General features: G+C 65.0%; 3 protein-coding genes across 6 annotated transcripts in view; all 3 read right to left on the bottom strand.

The window, feature by feature from the left end:
- Nucleotides 1-652: 652 nt before the first annotated feature.
- Nucleotides 653-4,353, bottom strand: TMEM82 (transmembrane protein 82). 3 transcript variants are annotated; one of them, XM_081817540.1, is made up of 7 exons: nucleotides 4,029-4,353; nucleotides 3,736-3,857; nucleotides 3,524-3,596; nucleotides 3,157-3,331; nucleotides 2,089-2,503; nucleotides 1,382-1,569; nucleotides 653-1,103 (listed from the first exon to the last, which is right to left on the bottom strand). In XM_081817540.1, the coding sequence occupies exons 1-7, from the start codon at nucleotides 4,112-4,114 to the stop codon at nucleotides 1,008-1,010; spliced, it is 1,155 nt and encodes a 384-aa protein (XP_081673666.1). In that variant the 5' UTR covers nucleotides 4,115-4,353; the 3' UTR covers nucleotides 653-1,007. The 3 variants fall into 3 exon arrangements, 2 of the variants coding, with proteins under 2 accessions (XP_081673666.1, XP_081673665.1); XM_081817539.1 differs by having other exon boundaries at nucleotides 1,438-1,569; XR_014144689.1 differs by having other exon boundaries at nucleotides 966-1,103; nucleotides 1,382-1,540.
- A 240-nt stretch (nucleotides 4,354-4,593) lies between these two features.
- On the bottom strand, nucleotides 4,594-9,370 carry SLC25A34 (solute carrier family 25 member 34). Its single transcript, XM_006748938.3, has 5 exons — nucleotides 8,094-9,370; nucleotides 7,470-7,535; nucleotides 7,229-7,381; nucleotides 6,734-6,868; nucleotides 4,594-6,101 (listed from the first exon to the last, which is right to left on the bottom strand). Exons 1-5 carry the CDS (start codon nucleotides 8,511-8,513, stop codon nucleotides 5,919-5,921), a joined length of 957 nt encoding a protein of 318 aa, XP_006749001.1. The 5' UTR covers nucleotides 8,514-9,370; the 3' UTR covers nucleotides 4,594-5,918.
- Nucleotides 9,371-10,256: 886 nt separating this feature from the next.
- The window catches only part of PLEKHM2 (pleckstrin homology and RUN domain containing M2), a 30,843-nt gene continuing 24,141 nt past the window's right edge, over nucleotides 10,257-16,958 (bottom strand). For both annotated transcript variants that reach the window (XM_081817537.1, XM_081817538.1), the window contains 12 exons: nucleotides 16,089-16,931; nucleotides 15,755-15,824; nucleotides 15,562-15,652; nucleotides 15,232-15,296; nucleotides 14,779-14,867; nucleotides 13,908-14,040; nucleotides 13,467-13,657; nucleotides 12,982-13,047; nucleotides 12,169-12,328; nucleotides 11,728-11,907; nucleotides 11,526-11,642; nucleotides 10,257-11,253 (listed from right to left, as the gene is read on the bottom strand). In XM_081817537.1, the coding sequence (XP_081673663.1) occupies nucleotides 11,119-11,253; nucleotides 11,526-11,642; nucleotides 11,728-11,907; nucleotides 12,169-12,328; nucleotides 12,982-13,047; nucleotides 13,467-13,657; nucleotides 13,908-14,040; nucleotides 14,779-14,867; nucleotides 15,232-15,296; nucleotides 15,562-15,652; nucleotides 15,755-15,824; nucleotides 16,089-16,931 (2,140 nt within the window). In that variant the 3' untranslated portion in view covers nucleotides 10,257-11,118. The remainder of the gene's footprint in view (nucleotides 11,254-11,525; nucleotides 11,643-11,727; nucleotides 11,908-12,168; nucleotides 12,329-12,981; nucleotides 13,048-13,466; nucleotides 13,658-13,907; nucleotides 14,041-14,778; nucleotides 14,868-15,231; nucleotides 15,297-15,561; nucleotides 15,653-15,754; nucleotides 15,825-16,088; nucleotides 16,932-16,958) is intronic.

The following is a 16,958-nucleotide window of genomic DNA, read 5'->3' as shown; positions in this document are numbered from 1 at the left end:
AGGTAGCAGGAAACACGCAAAGCACTTGAGCTTTGGGGGTCAGGCCACCCGGGCTCCAATCCTGGCTTCGCCACTAACTAGCTCTGTGACCTTGAGCAAATTATATAACCTCTCTGGGCTTCTCTGGGCTTTCTGAATCTGTTAAAAAGGGATAACAGTACCCGTCTCTTGGGGCTGATGTCAGAATGAAAAGAGATCATAAAAGTGCTTGGCACGTGGTAAGCATCCCACACATGGCCATTTTTCTTCTGACTGGCTCAGAGAGTGACAGCGACCCACCCAATGGCACACAGCAAGTAAGGAGAGGAGCTGGTACCCAACCTTTTCCCAGATACTCTGTGGCCTCCCTGGGCTGGGCCCTGCAGGGGAGACAGGGCTGAATGAGGCTGAGAGAGCAAGGACCCTCATGGTCTTAGACAGCCTAGGATGGGGCGGGACACGGACACCGTCCACCCACAACTGCAAGTGGGTGCTAGACCATGAGTCCATGCCACCGAATCCCTGTCGCTTCCTCAGCCACCTCAGTATTGAACTCCTAAACCCCAGGGAACCCAGTCCGCATGTATCCCCGGAACCTGCCCCAGCCAGAAGGGCTGGGTGGCCTCAGAAAAGCCTCTTTCCCTCTCTGTGTGTTCAAGATTCTAAGCACAGGTTGAGAAAAATCATCTTTATTGTTGTCATGGAGGAGGAGAGGGAGGCCAGTAAAGGGGGGCCATTCTGAGGATGCAATTCTTCCCCATTCCCCAACCCCCCTGGGGAAGGAGGGTCTGAGGGGGCTGTATGCATTGTCCATCCTGAGAAAAACAGGGCTTCACCCACTGGCTTCCTGGTGCCCCCCTTCTGAGGTCCCTAGCCCCAAGCCTTCGCCTCCCTGCAGGAGCCCCCAGCGCCCACCTTGAGCTCCAGGTGGGGCTGGCCCCTCTGCTGCGGGGCAGTATCCTGGAGTCAAGGCCTCCAGATGAGCCTGGGTGGGCCTAAGACGGACTTCAAGTCCTTGCTAAGGCAGGTCAGGAGGGGGCTGTGTCCTGGGGCTGGGCAGCTGCTGAGGGCTGGGGCTGGGACTGCCTTGGAGCTGACCCCGAAGGCCTCTGGGATGGAAAATCCTGAGGGAAGGTGGGGAGGCAAAGATGGAGGACAGCACTCAGTTCCCCCATCCTCTGGTGGGGGACTTCAGGCCTCCGATTACCCAGGCCCTTCCTCCCACTAGGGACCTCTGAGGGGTCAAAGGTTAACACCAGGAGGAAGAGGGGATTTCAGCTTCTTCTGCCCCCACCCCAAGAGAGGTCACCCCAGCTCTTCGTAAACTTGGGGCGTGTTGAGGCTCCTTGCACTGTCTGGGGCAGGGTCAGTGTCCGGGGGACGCTCGGGGTGGGGTGCCCACCTGTATCTGGCAAAGGTCCAGCAGAGTGCGGCTGCGTGCCAGGCACCAGAGCTCACCCAGCAGGGACAGGAGGACTCCCAGGAGGTCCAGCCAGCAGCCCACGGTCAGCAGCAGCACGAAGAGACCACCCATGCGCACCAGCAACGTCTGGACCTGGCTCTGCAGGCCGGGGTGTTGCCGCTGTTCCTCTGGGGGGGAGGGGTGCTTGTCACCGCCTGCCGCCACACCTGGGGCCCCAGGTCACTCTCCCCTGCTGGCACCTGCAGTGGCTTCTCAGCTGCCTGCCAGCCTGGCTGATGAGGGTTCCCCGTCAGGCCCCCATGACGCTGGCCAGCCTCATCCCCTCCCCATTCCCCCGGGGTGACAGCCACACGCAACTTTTTCCAGTTTGACGACGCCGTGCCTTCTCTCACCTCTGGGCTTTGGCATGTGTGGTTTCCCCTGCCGGGACCTCCTTGCCCCCACCCCCCACCTCTCCCAGGGGGCTCCTACTTGTCCTTCAAAACCCACTTCAAGCTCCCGCCGCACGCCACACCCTTCCCTGAGCTGTTCCCTGTGGCTTCTGTCACTAGACTGGGCGCCCTGGGATGGCGGGGGGGGGGGGGGTGTCTGACCGTGGCTGGCCTCCCCAGGGCCTAGCGTGATGATGCTGTGCCCGGGTCGGGCAGCGGCACGTGAGTGCCCAGGTCCCCCGCGGTGGCCCTCACCCTGCATGTAGATGACCAGCAGGGCGTAGCAGATGACGAGCGGCATCCAGAAGCGCACGGCGTCCGAGGTGGTGGGGAAGTCCCGGTTGACGAGGGCCACGGCCGCCAGGTTGCCCACGGCGAAGGCCACGGCCAGGGCGCGGGCCAGCAGCCGGGGCAGGTGCGGAGCGCCAGCCAGCAGGCCCAGGCACACCCCGCAGCGCTGCAGGCCGCGGTGCGGCTCGTAGAGCTGGCAGGCGTGGCAGCAGAGGCGCCGGGCGCCCACGCTGAGCAGGGTGGCCAGCCCGAGGCCCAGCAGCAGGCTCAGGGTGCGGTGAGGGGCGCCCTCCTGCAGGAAGCTCAGGCCGCAGGTCAGCCCGCAGCCCAGTGAGTGCTGGCTCAGCAAGTACAGCTGCAGCCTCTCCCCCTCGGAGCCCTGCGCAGGGGTGGGGGAGGAGGGAGCAGAAGAGGGGCCCTGGTGGGGGGGGCTGCCTCTCCCGCGGGGGCGGGGGACGGGCCAGGCGGCTGTGAAGGCACACAGGCCGCTCTGTAGGAGGCTGGGGCCAGAAGGAACCCTGGGAATCGTCCCCAAAGAAGGAATACTGCCTTCGGGTCAAGCCCTGCCTGGGACCACTTCTTCCTGCCTGGTCTCCAACACGATTGCTACTCGCTGAAGGTTGGTGGCCCGGAGCCTCGAAGACCTGGGTTCAAAGCCTGACTCCACTTCTTGCTGGTTGACCTGGGACAAGCCGCTCACCCTCTCTGAGGCTTAGTCCCCCCATCACAGCAGAGCTTTACCCCCGCTGATTGTGAGGATGCGCGAGATGACGCACCCAAAGGATCTGGCAGGGCGCCTGGCGCCTGGGGAGCTCCACAGCCCGGAGCTGCCACCGCCCTTGGCCCGGGGCTTCGGGCCACTGCGGGACTGTGCTCCCAACCCCCAGGGGCAATCTGCACTCTCCAGTCTCAGTCTTACAGAAAGGGGGTGGTGAGGAGACGGGGTGCTCCGGCTGGGCCCAGCTTCCTGTGTTCTGGGGGAGAACTAGGGCCCAGGGCTGGGTCGTGACTCACCTCCTCCGGAAGCCTTACCTTGCCCAGGGAGAGCAGTGTGGAGACAGCCCGGAGGGAGAACTCAAGCACCACCAGGGCGGCCACCCGGGCCCCCAGGACCGTCAGGATCAGGGCCAGCCCGGCCAGGTGCACCATCTCCAGCGAGGCCCACTGGGCCTGCAGCCGCTCCTTCTCCAGCCGCCGCTCGGGGTTGCTGTCGGGCAGAGCGGGCGTGGGCAGGGGCAGAACCACCAGCCTCGGCCCAGGCAGCGGACCCCGTGCCCCCAGAAACGCACCCTGGGGACGGGGTTCTCTTCCTTCCAGCCCTCCCCCATGAGGCCAGCGTCAGCTCAGGGCCCAGGGCCCAGGGAGGGGCCCCGAGTGGGCTGGGTTGGCAGACACTCACTTGGCACAGTTCACAAAGAAGTAGACCTTCAGGAGGCTGTTCAGGACCGAGACTCCACTGGCCCCGATGAGGCCTGAGGGGCAGGAGGGAGGGCAAGCGAGTTTGGCAGGGTGACAGGTGGTGGGAGACCCACGTGGGGGGTCCATCCTGCGGGGGGGGTCCCAGAGCTGCCCGAGGGGCGGGGCTGCGCGGGATGAGGAGGCGGCGCTCACCTTGAAGGACAGAGTCGAGGAGGCCGGAGCCCCACTGGAGGGAGGGGAGGCTGGGGAGCCAGGAGGGGAGGGAAGGCAGGGAGAACATGGCTGCCGGGATCAGCCCCAGCCTCCGGCCAGGTCTGCACCACAAAGACCGACGTCATGGGGCAAAGGTGTCAGTGGAGGGAGGGGAGGGGCGGGGAGGGGTCAGAAGCCGGGGGGTGGGGGTGTGGGGGAGGGGAGGGGTCAGAAGTCCGGGAGGGGAGGGGTCAGAAGTGGGGTTGGGGGAGGAGGGGAGGCATGGGCCTTACACCTTCAGGGCCGCAGGGTTACGGGCCCAGGGAGCCAAGCGGCTGCTCAGGGGCTCCACGTCTGGGCAGCATGACACGGGGGGCATCTCCAGCCTGGTCTCTGGCCTCTGTCCGCGCTCAAGGTGGGGGCCCACTTTTTCAGTCTCCGCTAGGGCTTGCCCCCCAGGGCCTTCCCCCAAGCCCCAGGCGTCGCTGTTGCCCCCGCCCCCAGCCTTGCATCTGGGCTCTGCCCCCTCAGCCCCAGTTCTGGAAGGCGGGGTCTGTGTCCCCACAGCCTGAGGCTCAGCGTCCTCAGCCTGAGGTCTGGAGGGAGGGCATCTATCCCCCCACAGCCTGAGGCTGAGATCGGGGTCTGGGTCCTCTCCCTCAGCCACGGGGCAGCCTTCCTTGCGGCCCTCCCCGTGTCCACTAGGTGGCAGGCCTCAGTCGGGATGGAGGCGGTGGGGTGCCACTGGCCTGCCCCAGAACTTTTGGATCCTCCTTTCCCGACTGAGGAGAGCGAGCCAAGGGTGGGGGTTCACGGGTGGTGGAGACTGAGGCTGCCAGCAGAAGGGAGTCGTGGAAGTAAAGAAAATAGAAAACTTTATTGGAGTGCGCAGTGGGGTACTGTGCCCTCGGAACAGCAGACGTGGGGTGTGGCGGTTCAGGCTGCTTGACCTGGGCCAGTCCTGTCCCTTCCAGGTACTCAGTGTCCATGTCTGAAGCACAAAGGTCAGCGCGGGCCTTAGGAACATACTCGCTGGGGGAGTGTGGCTGCAGCTTGCGGAAAGGGCCCGGGATGAGGACACCTGCCTCCGCGACTCACCTTAAGCAAGTCACTTCCCTGCCCCGGGCCTCGGCCTCCTCATCTGAAGAATGGGCACCGCAAGAGCTCCCTTTCAGAATGGTCATGAGGATTTGTGCAAACGCCCCCAGTGCTGGGCATCTAGGAGGCCCTCAGTAAAAGCTCTCAGCTGATGTTACAGGCTGAACTAGGCCCCTCCTCTCCCACATTCATATATTGAAGTTCTAACCCCCAGTCTGTGACTGTCCTTGAAGATGAGCTCTCTACAGAGGTAACCAAGTTAAAATGAGGACATTAGGGTGGGTGCTAATCCAACATGACTAGTGTCCCTATTAGAAGAAATTCGGACACAGGCACAGAAGGAAGACCATGTGAGGACCCAGGGCCGCCAAGCACAGAGGCCTCAGAGAAACCAACCCTACTGACACCTTGATCTTGGACTTCCAGCCTCCAGACTGTGAGACAAGATCTGTTGTTTGAACCCCTGGTCTGAGGTGCTTTTTACGGCAGCCTGAGCTCACGAACACACGTGTGACACGACGGCCTCCTGGTGCATCCTGGGGCCTCCCCATGACTAGTGACACTCAGGGGCCCTCCAGCCCCCGGGTCCTGGCTCCTGCCAGGGGCACCAGTCTGCACTGGGCAGAGCTAAGATCCAGTCCTGGTTCCGTCCCTTCAGAGCCGTGTGGCTTTGGTCAAAGCACTTCACCTTGCTGAGCCTCAGCTTCCCCTTGGTAAGAGAGGATTTCACTGTCTCGTCCTGTTTGAGGACTAAGCAAGCTGATGCATGTGAGTGACCCAGCTCGTGGTGACGGTCATGCCCCGGAGCGGTTATGTAATCACGGGTAAGGCTCGGGGATGAGGTAACCCAGGCAGAGAGGGAAGAGAACTTGCGGGAGAACAGAGTGCCTGGTGATCCAGGGCAGAGGCTCAGGCCCTGAGTGGGCCAGGGGTCTCGGTTGACCAGAGCTGTCCACACTCTCCTCGGACGTGTGGCAGGGTCTGGGCCTGTGGCCTGCTCTGAGACGGCCATTGCCAGCCGGAGCGGGCCGTCGCTTCCCGCCAGGTCCCGGGCTGTGTCAGGATACGGGGATGACGGATGCTGCCTAGGTGCCCTGGCGCTGGCCCCGCGCGGCCAGTTTCCGGAGCTCATCCCAGAAGAGCATGCTGAGGATGGTGTGGGGGCCCAGGCGCAGGTAGGCCGGGCCCAGACCCTTGTAGAGTGCCAGGGGGCCCTCCTGCCGCCAGATCTTCACCAGGCAGTTGGCAAGTCCACCATAGAGCTGGCCCTGGGGACAGACACAGGGCGGAGGTCACGGTGGGGGTCATGGAGCCCTGGCTACCACAAGCCGGTGTGTCTGTGTGTAGGGGCTTCTGCGGCACGTCAGCAGACAGACGCTCCCCAGGCTGGCAACTTACAGAAAGGTGGCCCTTTAGGCTGTGACATTTACGAAGAGACCTCTTCCTCCAGGCAGCCACAGCCCATGCCCCGGGGGCCGAGCTTTGGCTAGCGGCACACGAGTGGATTTCGCCCCGAGCTCAGCCTTTGGAGGGCACCTTTGTGTTGAGCACAGCCCGCGCCAGGGTACGGGCTGGCCCGTGTGTGTCTGCCGGGCCGGGGGTCCAGCCTGGATTCCTGGCCCGGCTCCTGCACTTAGCAGCTGGGTGACCTCAGGCACGTCACTAGATCTCCCTGACCTTCCGTTTCCTCATCAGGAGAATGAAGGTGGTTGTGAGGCCAGAACAAAATCCAGGCGTGAACATGCTTGGCCCATGCCCGGGCCATGGGTGCTCAGCAAACAAGCCGAACCGATGTGTGCGTGTGTGTCACACGTCTGCATGTCTCTGGCTCTGTGTGTGTGCGCGTGCTGGGCTGTGCTCTCCAGCTCCCCACATCCCCCCCGCACCCTCCCCCGCTCACTCTGCCAGCTCCGTCCACGGGCTGATTGTAGAGCCGGGTGCTGACCACGTCGAAGGGGGTCATGACGGCAGCCACGGCGACGCTGCTGATCATGCCTCCAGCCAAGGCTACCAGCCAGCTGTCTTCCGGGAGCCACTGTGGGGACGGACGGGACAGACTCTGACCCCTGCAGGTGCCCACCTTCCCCTCCCGGCACTTGGGGGCTGGAAGAGCTGGGGGTAAGGGGGCAGACCAGGCCCCTCCAGCCATCGCCCCGGCCCAGCTCCTTCACGGCGTCAGGGCTCGCTGCCGGCCCCCACCCCTGCTGGGCACAGGGGCAGAGCCGGGGTCCTCAGCTTTCTTCGGGGGCCCCGTCCGTCCCCTCCCCCTGGGCTTCCCTAGGTGGGGGTCCGGCTGGAGATGTCGGGGTGTGATGAGGGCCCGCACAGGGAGGAAGGAGGCAGATGGCCCTGACTTTGTTGTGTCCGTGGGCAGACACAGGTGTCCCTGGCTCACCTGCTGCTCCTGCACCCAGGCCTTGGCAGAGGCAAAGGTGGCCAGCTGGGCCGCTGAGCCGACCATGACTCTGGGCACGGCCCCACCCACGCCCCGCCACAGCCCTGCCAGGCCCTGCTGCCGCCAGACGGTCTCCAAGGCACCCAGAACACTCTGTGGGGGAGAAGAAAGGCACCGGGTCACTGGGCAGCCCCCGCCAGCCCACCCGGCCCAGGGGGCTCTGGGGAGTGACAGCTCCTACCTGGTGATGGTGCTGGTGCCCCACGGCCATCGCGGCCACCGTCTGGGCCTGCAGCTGCGTTTTGACCTGTGAGAGCAGATGTGACAGAGGGACTGGGCGAGCTGTACCCCGACGTCCAGACCTCCAGGAGCCCACACCCCCAGCTTAGGGGGCGTGGGGAATAGGGTTGGGGGGGGCTCTGAAGTCGGCCTGGGTCTGCCTTTGACCTTCTCCCGGCCTCTCTGCTCCCGCTGGACAAGCTGTTCTGACTATGTGGCATCATGACTATTCGGCATCCAGCCTAGGACGTGGGGGCCTCGCTTATTCTTAACTTGCTCAGCCACACAGGAAGACGGGCCACCACGCTGGGTTTGAGCCAGCACCGGTCCTGCCACCCTCTGCCCCGCCGCCCTCCGGCCCAGGACCAGTGGAGCAGGGACCCCAGGAGAAGGAGCATCGGGGCAAGACTCCGGTGCTTTGGACCAGGGGCGGATTCCAATCCCCGCGCAGGGATGTTCCCGGAGCGGCCCCACCCGGCCTGCCCCACCCCACCTGGTACCAGAGTCAGCCTGGAAGGCTCCAGAGCCCCCGAGGGAGCTGGGTCATGGGTCATGGGGTGGTGGAGGATGGAGACGAGGCACTCACCAAGTAAGCAGGGCTCCCCACAAAGGCTCCCAGGGCCCCAGCCACGGCGCCCGCAACCACGGTGCCACCAGGCTGCTGGGTGAGGCCAGCCTGGCCCGCCAGGCTGTAGCAGTAGAAGCGGACGCCATTCATCAGGCCCTGGTAAAGGAGGCCGGCGGCCAGCCCCTTCTGCAGGCCACACAGCCCGTCTGCACGGACCACAGCTGCCACGGAGGCCAAAAAGCCCCTGTAGGGCCGTGGGTAGGTGCCGTGGGCCTGCAGCTCCCCCTGCAGCTGCAGCCTCGTCTTCACCACCTCTAGGGGGTTGGTGAAGACGCAGGCCAGGCAACAGGCCGAGGCGCCCAGCACCAGGTCCACAGCTGGGGCAACCGTCTCCATGGCCTCTGTTCCTGAGGCCGGCTGTGCCCGGGTCAGGGACATGGGCACAGGCCCTGGGGTGGTGGCACTTAGGCTGTCCGCACCCCTGCACGGCCACAGGGCTGGGGACCAAGGGGGCCTGGGGCCATGCCTGGAGGGCAGAGGTCCCAGTCCGGTAGGCCGGGTGGCTCCTGGTCTATCTAGGGAGTCCACCTGCTCTGCTCAGCCACCCGGGCTGGCGGAGCCTGGGACACGCCCCCGCTGGCTCTGACCAATCCCAGCTGTCGCTGTTCTGCGCACCTCCCGGCAGGGGTGTGCCTGGACCCTGGGATCTGGGGAAAAGGTCACCTGGGGCAGGGGGGAGATTGGGGGCGGGGAGAAGCTGCCAATCAGCTGAGACACCTCCTCCTGCTTTCTTGGTCTTCCCGCCCTCCCTCTGGCCCTGGGGCAAAGGGCTGGTGGCCCTGGCCCCACCTCTGGTCTAGCCAGTGCTGCGGCAGCTCAGAGCCCCGGGCACAGGGGCAACCGCCCGGGGAGGCTCCTGAAACCTCCTGAAACCGCGTGCCCAGGCAATGCAGCAGCTGTCCACAACCACCCTGCGCCGTCCTTGTGCTCCCCTTTCTCGGCCTCGGTCTTCCAGTCTGGCTCCCATGGTCTATGGTCCCACTGTGAGGGAGAGCAGAGGGGGCGAAGGGCTTCTCGAGCCCTGTGGAACTGATTTTGAATCCCAGGCTCTGCCATCTATCATGTGTGACCCTGGGCAATCACTTCCTCCCTCGTAGCTTCAGTCTGTTTGTAAAAGGGGAATATCAGTACCTACCTCAGAGGATTTTTGGAGGACTAGAGATGTGTGAAGAACATGCCTGGCACAGGGCTTCACCCAGTAAAAGATGGTCCGCATTCCCCAACCCCACCCGCCCCCACTTCTGGCTCCTTTCACCCCGTCCCTGCCTCCCAGGACTTCAGGGCCCTTGAGCCATGTGTCTCAAGGAGTGGCCTGTGGCTTTGGTCACTCACCCCATGTGGACTTGCCCCCCCCGTCCTGCCCCCCTTCTGGTGGGAGCCCCTTCTGGGCTGTAGGTTTCCAGAGGAGAGGCCCTGGCATGGAAATGGCCCTTTGTCAGAAGGGACCTCACACTCCTGGGAGCCAGCACCACCCTGCCCACCTTGGCCTCTGTCCCCAGGGCAGCCCTCTCCTGCCACAGACAGCCCGCATCACCCAAGTCCTAGTCAGAACCAGAGGCAGAGCCACCCTGCCTGGAACCCACCTCGATAGCCTCCATGCCCACCCTTCCCAGCACGCACCCCTGTCCTCCCAGGTGTGAGGGCCTGGAGGCGGCAGTGCGGGGTGCTTGAGCGCCTCAGGGCACCTTCCCCTTCCCCGCCTGGGCCTGGTAAGCCTGGCAGCACCCTCTGGCCAGGCCCCAGGGCAGCACCCCAACAAGAAGTCTGGGGACAGCTTGGACTCTCCTGAGTTTATCCCAAATGGCTGGCCCTTGCCCCCAGAGCTGGGGAGGCTGGCCGTGGACTGCCTTGCCCTGGCCGTGCAGACAGGCCCTGGGACCAGAGGGGTGGCTTCCCCTCCCCTGGCCACTGCAGGAAATAGGAGGGAGAGCAAAGGTCAGGCCAAGAAACCCTCAGGGCCTGCGCTCCAGAGAGCAGCACGGGGGCAGTGGGTGACCGGGCGTCCAGTGTCAGCACTGCGCAGCTGATGCAAGAAAATCAGGGAATGAATGGCCGAGGGGCTTTAGAGGGGGGCTGGGATCCCCCACCTCCAGCCTGGTCACAAAGGGCCCGTGACAAGTCTTGGCAATATAACATGTCTATTTTATTTAAAAAAAACAAAACCCAGACCATCTGACCTCTTCCCCCAGAGGGCCCGACTCCAGCCAAGCAGGGGATGGTCAGGAGGCACACTCCAGGACGCCAGTCTGGGGGGCTCTGCTCCTCTCCAAGCCCTCCTCCCTCCCCTTTGCTCCCGGCAGAAGGAGATGGCCTGCCTCCCGGGTCCTCCTGGGTCCGCTGGGCACTGCGGTTTGGGGAGAGGCAGGGGCCGAGGACATGCAGGGCCTCCGAGCAGCCAGGGAGGGGCCGCCCAGCCTCCCCCCGCCGGCCCCCCCACCCCCCGGCCAGGTCCCCAGCGGTGGGCCTCGCAAGGCAGACAGCAGTGTGCCTGGGGATGGAATGGGTGAGGAGGGAGCATGCACGGAGGCCTGAGCGTCCAGGTTCCCCGCACGGCCAGCTGAGTGGTCAAAAGTGAACGAGGACGGCCGGGCCTCGGTCCGGAGCCCTGACCCAGGAGAGGAAGAGGGGACTCCTGCCCTCTCAGTCCTTCTGCTCCCCTCAGAGTTGGAATGACTCTCATCGCTACCCTGAAGAGAGGCACTTGCATCTGCATGTGCCGTGCGTACGCAGAGCCCATAGGGCTCAGACCCTCTGCCCCAGCGCCCTCCGGTCACCACTGGCCGGGCGGGATGCCCGAGAGCGTGGAGCACCCGTTCTGGATCCCTGGGAGGGGAGAGACCCTGTCTCGAGCCCCGACCCGGTGCTTCTGTCCCCCAGGGCGGGAGTGGGCTGTGAACACGGTTGGAAGCCTGGCCCGGAGCGAGGACAGCGGGTGCTGCTCGGCAGGCCTCTCTCGGCCCCCGGGGTGCTGGCCGGCTCTGCCTCAGCACCAGGGGTCCCGGGAGGCTCTGCCCCGGCAGAGGCTGTCGCTCCGCTGCCAGGCACTGTGGATGAGGCTCAGGGCATCCTCGAACTTCTTGTGGGAGGCTTCCTGGATGGCCTTGTGGGGGAGGTCCACCTGTGTGGGGGTACGGAGGGAATCTGTGAGGGCTGCGGCCGGGACCCCGCTCTTCCGGGGAGCCGTGGGAACCCCGGAGTCACCCCCGCACCATGGGGCCAAGGTCAGGAGAGGCGTTTCCTGGGCTCGACTCTCAGCTGTGGCCTCAGGTGCACGGAGCTGCTGGCATGGCGCTGTCCCCAGGCCCCTGACTCCAGCCTCTGTACCATGCAGGGCTCCCTTCCCCAGACAGTGGCTCCATTCACTCCTTGGGGCCCTGGGCGGCCAGGCACCTGGTAGATGGTTTTCCACCCCGAGCTCAGTGCAGACAGGAATCGGTCCAGTTCAGATGTGCAGCTCAAGTAGATGACCCAGGGTGGGAGGGGCTGCTGGCTGTCCTGGGAAAACTCCTGGGGAGAGCGGGTCCCCAGGTGAGCAGATGCAGCGCCCCTTCTGCAGGGCCTGCTCTCCCCCCCACGCCCCCACCCAGCTCACCAAGACACAGTACTCCTTGCCCGGTTCGGTGGCCACAGCACTGATGTCGGCCAGCTTGGCCGTGCCCAGGGAGCGGAAGAAGCTGGTCTGGCAGTCCTCGTGGCACGTGAAGAGGCGGTCGTCGGTGATCACTAGGCAGCAGGGGATGCAGGGGCTCGGAGTTACCCCCTGGGGGATGACCTGAAGGGCAGTGGCAGAGGGGAGGGGAGAGGCAAGCTGGCGCTCTCCGGCCCGGCCAGCCGGCAGACGGGCTCCACCCACCTCAGACGCGGACGTGGGGACAGCGGTGACGGTGGCCCGGAGCTCTCGGGGCCGCCCCGGACGCCCCTGTCCTGGTCCTCGTGGGCTGCTCCCCGAGCGTGTGGGTTTGGCGAAGGGGCCCCCGGGGATCCTGAACGGGGCCGGGCGGCCGGATGGCCGGCGCCGGCCCGGGGCGCTCACCCCTTTGGACACAGCCTGGCAGAGGTGCTGCATCCAGTCAGCCATGGCGGCCTCGCTATCGGCGCTCAGCTCCAGGCACGGCCGGCCGGCGAGGATGACCTGGAAGGCGTGGGGCCGATCCGTGCTGCTGGCCCTCCGACAGCCACCGCACTGCTCCCCCCTGGGCCGGAGGACGAGGGTGAGAGAGGGGCAAGGAGCAGGCGGGGGCGGCGGTGGGAGGACACCAGAGGGTGGTGTGGACCCCTCGGGCTCTCGGCAGAGGCTCACAGCGGCCGGCCAGGCCCACCCCCTTCTGTGGAACAACGTCTGTCTCCAGAATCGCCCAGACCCTTCCAGCTACGTTAGCCTGGCCGGGCGAGGGGTGAGAATGCGCTCCTGGCTCCGGCCCTCTCGGGACCAGGGCACATTCATTCACACTCCCTCTCTGGGCCCGAGGTTGTCCCCAGGAATGTGTGTGCCCGTCTTCCGTCAGGTCGGGAGCTTCCCAGGGGAGGGACGCCCTCCCTGGCCTGACCAGATCCTTTCCTGGCAAGGAGTTCCTCTTGCTTCCCTGACAGGAAGCTGCCCCTCCTCCCCTTGCTCAGGGTGCTTTAGCCCTCAGAGTTCAGCAGACGCCTGGGACCAATCAGGGCTGCCGGACCCCGGGGTGGGGGGGGGGCTGAGTGGGTGGGCTGAACTGACGCACAAGAGGGGGTGTCAGCTCAAGCCAGGGAGGACAGGAGCCCTGCGCCGCAGGCTCAGCCAGAGTCCCCACCTTCGGGCGGCGATGCCAGGCCCCACACCTGCCCAGCCCCCCATCGCCAGGGCACTCACCCCATGTTCACCGAGATCAGGGGGGTGACATCAGTGCGGTCGGGATACTGATAGAGGATCCCGTTGCTGCAGGAGCACAACACAGCAGGGGTGAGGTCTGTCTCAGGAACTGGGGGCCAGGGGGAGCCCAGATCCCAGGGACCCCCCGCAAGCTGGCGCCTGATGCCCCAGAGGCCAAGGGGCCTGTCTTCCGTGAAACGGAGGGTGAAGAAGGAACCAGACGCGTAGGAGGGCACGCTACCCCCTCAGCAGACCCGGGACAGTGAGAGGCTTGGCCGCAGCCCAGCCCAGACCTACACCTGATGCCCCAGAGTTCCTTAGGCCCCGAAGACGGCTGGCTTTACACATAAGCTCTAATATCCCCAGGTAGGTCGACTCTAGAACCCTTGTGGGGGTGGGCGGAGGCCCCCTCGGGCTTCTCTCCTCAATGGCCGGCCCAACAAGCTCCAGGCTGAGCCTGAGGCCAGCGCTGCGGGGGTGCCCACCTGAGTACCACGAAGCAAGTCTTCCAGTGGTCTTTGCCCAAGTAGGAGGTGCCCGCCTTGTAATGCAGCATGCCTTCTTTGGTGATGGTGCCCTCGGGGGGTGAGCAGTGGCAGGGGATGGGACCCAGGGACTCATCCATGGGGTCCTCCCAGTGGACAAGCCCATAGAAGTGCACGGTGACAGCAGTGGCCTGGGAGGGGCAGCAGACCGAGCGGTGAGGTCTGGGCCCGGCTCACCGATGGCCCAGCACCAGGAATGGCCACTGAGGCAGCAAGGACACGCCCCAGTGGGGCGGGGGGACAGGACCCAGGGGTAGGAGAGCCCCTCCCGGGTGGGGGACGGACAAGAGCTAAAGACCTCTATTTGCCCCTCCTGACCTCACCTTGACACCACAGCTGGCCTCTCGGGGACGACCCCTCCCCTCCACCCCTGGCACTTACCTCACACTTAGACTCCTGGGCCACAAATTTGGCCAGTGCTAGCTTCTCCATGGTGGCATCAGTCAGGACACTGGGGTAAGGTGGTTCCCGGCAGCCTCTGATCATGGCGGACTTCAAAGAAGCCAAGAAAAACCTGCACAGGGAATGGGGTTTGCTGTCAGAGGCCCGGTGGGGACCACCCCTCAACTGGACGGGATCCTGGCCTGGAGGGGGGTCACAGAAACTTCGGGGAGGGAGCTCAGGGCAGCGGGTGGGGCGGTGACATGCAGCAGGCCGAGCGAGCCATTCCCAGTGGCGCCGGGGGGCCTGGGGTCGCCGGTGAGGGCGGACCAGATACGCTGGTGCGGATGGGACCCGAGTCAGGATAATGACACCATCTTATTACGAGTCATTTCTATATGCACTCTGTGGCCCCCGTTTCTTTTTTCTCTTTTTAAAAATTTTATTTATTTGTTTGACAGACAGAGACACAGCGAGAGAGGGAACACAAGCAGGGGGAGTGGGAGAGGGAGAAGCAGGCTTCCCGCAGAGCAGGGAGCTCGACGCGGGGCTCGATCCCAGGACCCTGGGATCGTGACCTGAGCCGAAAGCACACGCTTGATGACTGGGCCACCCAGGCGCTCCTGTGGCCCCCCGTTTCTTTCCTGTTAGTAACTCATGCCAGCCCCCTTCCTCTTTGGCGGCCACCTAGGGTCTCGGGTCCCCCGAGCTGAGGACACGAGTCCGTCAGTGTGCGTGTACACCCCCCGCAGGTTCCGGAGGGAACACATCTGTTCGCCACTTCTTTGTATCCTATTGCGCAAGGCTGGGGAGTCCAAGCGGCTCTCCAGTCCCATGCAAACGGGGAGGGGGCGGGGGGCGCGTCACTCACTCGGCCAGGGCCCCGTCAGCCGTGTCCAGCAGGAACTGCTTCCTGCGGTTGGTGCACACCAGCTTCACCGTCTGCTGCCCGAGGCCCACCTGCCAGAAACAGTAGCTTCACCTTCACACGCACACGGGCCTTGGCTGCTCCCTCCAGGGGGTGGCAGCCGTGGCCGCATTGCGGGCTGGCTGGGGAGGGAGGAAGCACGCCCCGGAGTCGCCCAAGGCGAAGCCCCAGGGGCCCGGGACCCTGGCATGAGTTAGGGAGGGACGGTCAGAAATATGGTGGACGGAGAAGCGTCCTCAAACTCGGTTCTTCTCCCCGGCATCAGTGTGGACGCTACTCTGAGACAGAAGCTGACGCCCGAGCCCGGGGGCGGTGGGGCCCAGGCGGGGGACACGCCGGCGGGAGGCCGAGGAGCCCTGGCCTAGGGTATGTGCCAACTGCCGAGCCTGCACTCACCGACACATAGTCAAGTTCATTGTAAGAAACGGCCTCTTCCACCAGGTACGGCTTCTCCGCAGCCCCTGAGAGAGGAGACCCCAATGCCTATGACTCACAGTGGCCTCTTTTCCCTTCCCCTGCCCCGTTTTCTAAGACCTGGCCTCCACACGGTGGAGGAGAATGACACGGGGCGCTTGTCTCCTGGGGCTGCTGGGATGGCGAGCGGCCGAGAGCCAGGGGCGGCGGGGGGGGGGGGCGGTGCAGGGAAAGGGAGGGCGGTGGGCCTCATGCTCAGGCTGCCCCCAGCAGCGGCCCTGGCCGGGCCCGGGGTCGGGGGACGGCGGGCACCTTTCCGGAGCAGGTACACGTAGCAGTCCGTGAGCAGCACGTACAGCAGCTGCAGGTTGCCCTCCATGTGCCCGGTGCTCATCCGGATCATCTGAGGGGCCGGGACAGAGGAGGGTCAGGCCCCGCCGGCCCCCGCCCGCCCCACCCCGGGGCCTCACGCTCTCCCGCTTGCCCTGGAGTTCCTGGGACTGACCTTGAAGAGCTGCTCTTCGTTTTCTCGAAACACATGGATCATCAGCAGGAGTAAGTGATTGTTGTCTACTCTGTGAGAGGGACAAGTGCGGGAGGTGTCAGGCGAGGGCAAGGGCAGGAGGTGACACAGACCCACACGGCCACACAGGCACCCAGACGGAGCATAGCTGTCGTGGCTCTGCCCCTGACCGGGGGCCAAAGTGTGTGTGTGGGGGGGGGCGGGGAGACTTACCCCCCATCCCGCCTCCCAGCCCAGGCTGGTCCTTCCAGGAGCTGCGCTTTATTTGGAGGACAGATGCCCACTGTCACCGGCTTTTGAGGTGAGCCCTGCTCACCTGAACTCTGCCGAGTGGGTCATCTCGGATGGGCTCCCCTGCCCCTCATCCACCCCAGAGTCCTCTGCGCTGCTCAGACACGGGCTGGGCTGGTCTCGCTTGAGCTGGCAAAGAGTCTCGTGGGTCCCAGGCTCTGGTTCTGTCCCAGGCCCCTCCCCGACCAGGGGCAACTCAGTGTCCAGCTCCCGGGTCTCCGGCTCCCGGGGCTCCCTGGGGGCGTCCTCTAGGGGCCCAAGCGTCTGTCCCTCTCTTCCTCCTCCTCCCTCTTCTTGGCCAGCAGTCGCAGGGCTACCAGGAACATGCAGCGGTTGGCCAGGCCCTGCAGGGTCATGGTGGCTGCCACCTGATGTAAGAGTGCTTGGACTCTCGACGGTAAAGCGGTAGAAGTCCATTGGGGCTGGAAGCCCCTCACTAAAGTCGCAAAATGGCGGCTTCTCCGGGGCTTCCCCGGGGGAGCCGGTCCGAAAGGACTGGTCTGGGGACTGGACGTGGGAGCACCAGGTGCTGGGGTCCAGCTGCCCGTTGAGCTGGTCGATCACCTTACTCAGGGGCTGCCCCAAGCGCTCCATGGAGGTGTCCTTCATTTCGGGGATAAGCAGGCCTATCTGGCCGGGCTCCGAGAGCTCGCTGCTCTCCGCTGTGCTGCTGGGCCCCTCTCCCTCCTCCTGGGGGGAGGTATAGGTCACATCCGGGGAGGCCCGCCCCAGGCCTGGGCTGCTGACCAGGCTGTCACCATCCCCCCGCCGGGCACAGGTGTCCTGGGTCGAGGAGGGGTGAAGTGGACCAGCTTCCTCATCCGACCTCATCTTCTTCTTCTTGCCAGTTTTCTTCTTCTTGGTGACCCTGGGACAGTAGTGATGGGGAGACATT

Source organism: Leptonychotes weddellii, chromosome 4 (genome assembly GCF_054177405.1).
Source record: "Leptonychotes weddellii isolate Sample4059 chromosome 4, ASM5417740v2, whole genome shotgun sequence".
Classification (NCBI taxonomy): Eukaryota; Metazoa; Chordata; class Mammalia; order Carnivora; family Phocidae; genus Leptonychotes; species Leptonychotes weddellii.
This window is presented reverse-complemented; position numbering and strand designations above follow the sequence as displayed.

What these genes read in the sequence shown, in the direction of transcription:
- SLC25A34 (XM_006748938.3), bottom strand. Translation starts at nt 8,513, where the DNA reads ATGTCCCTGACCCGGGCACAGCCGGCCTCAGGAACAGAGGCCATGGAG. An exon ending in TGGGGAGCCCTGCTTACTTG is followed by an intron (nt 7,536 to 8,093) that starts GTGAGTGCCTCG and finishes CTGCTCTCACAG; the next exon opens with GTCAAAACGCAGCTGCAGGC. An exon ending in GGCACCAGCACCATCACCAG is followed by an intron (nt 7,382 to 7,469) that starts GTAGGAGCTGTC and finishes TCTCCCCCACAG; the next exon opens with AGTGTTCTGGGTGCCTTGGA.
- TMEM82 (XM_081817539.1), bottom strand. Translation starts at nt 4,114, where the DNA reads ATGCCCCCCGTGTCATGCTGCCCAGACGTGGAGCCCCTGAGCAGCCGC. An exon ending in CACTGCTCTCCCTGGGCAAG is followed by an intron (nt 2,504 to 3,156) that starts GTAAGGCTTCCG and finishes ACCCCTGCGCAG; the next exon opens with GGCTCCGAGGGGGAGAGGCT. An exon ending in GCTGGTCATCTACATGCAGG is followed by an intron (nt 1,570 to 2,088) that starts GTGAGGGCCACC and finishes CCTCCCCCCCAG; the next exon opens with AGGAACAGCGGCAACACCCC.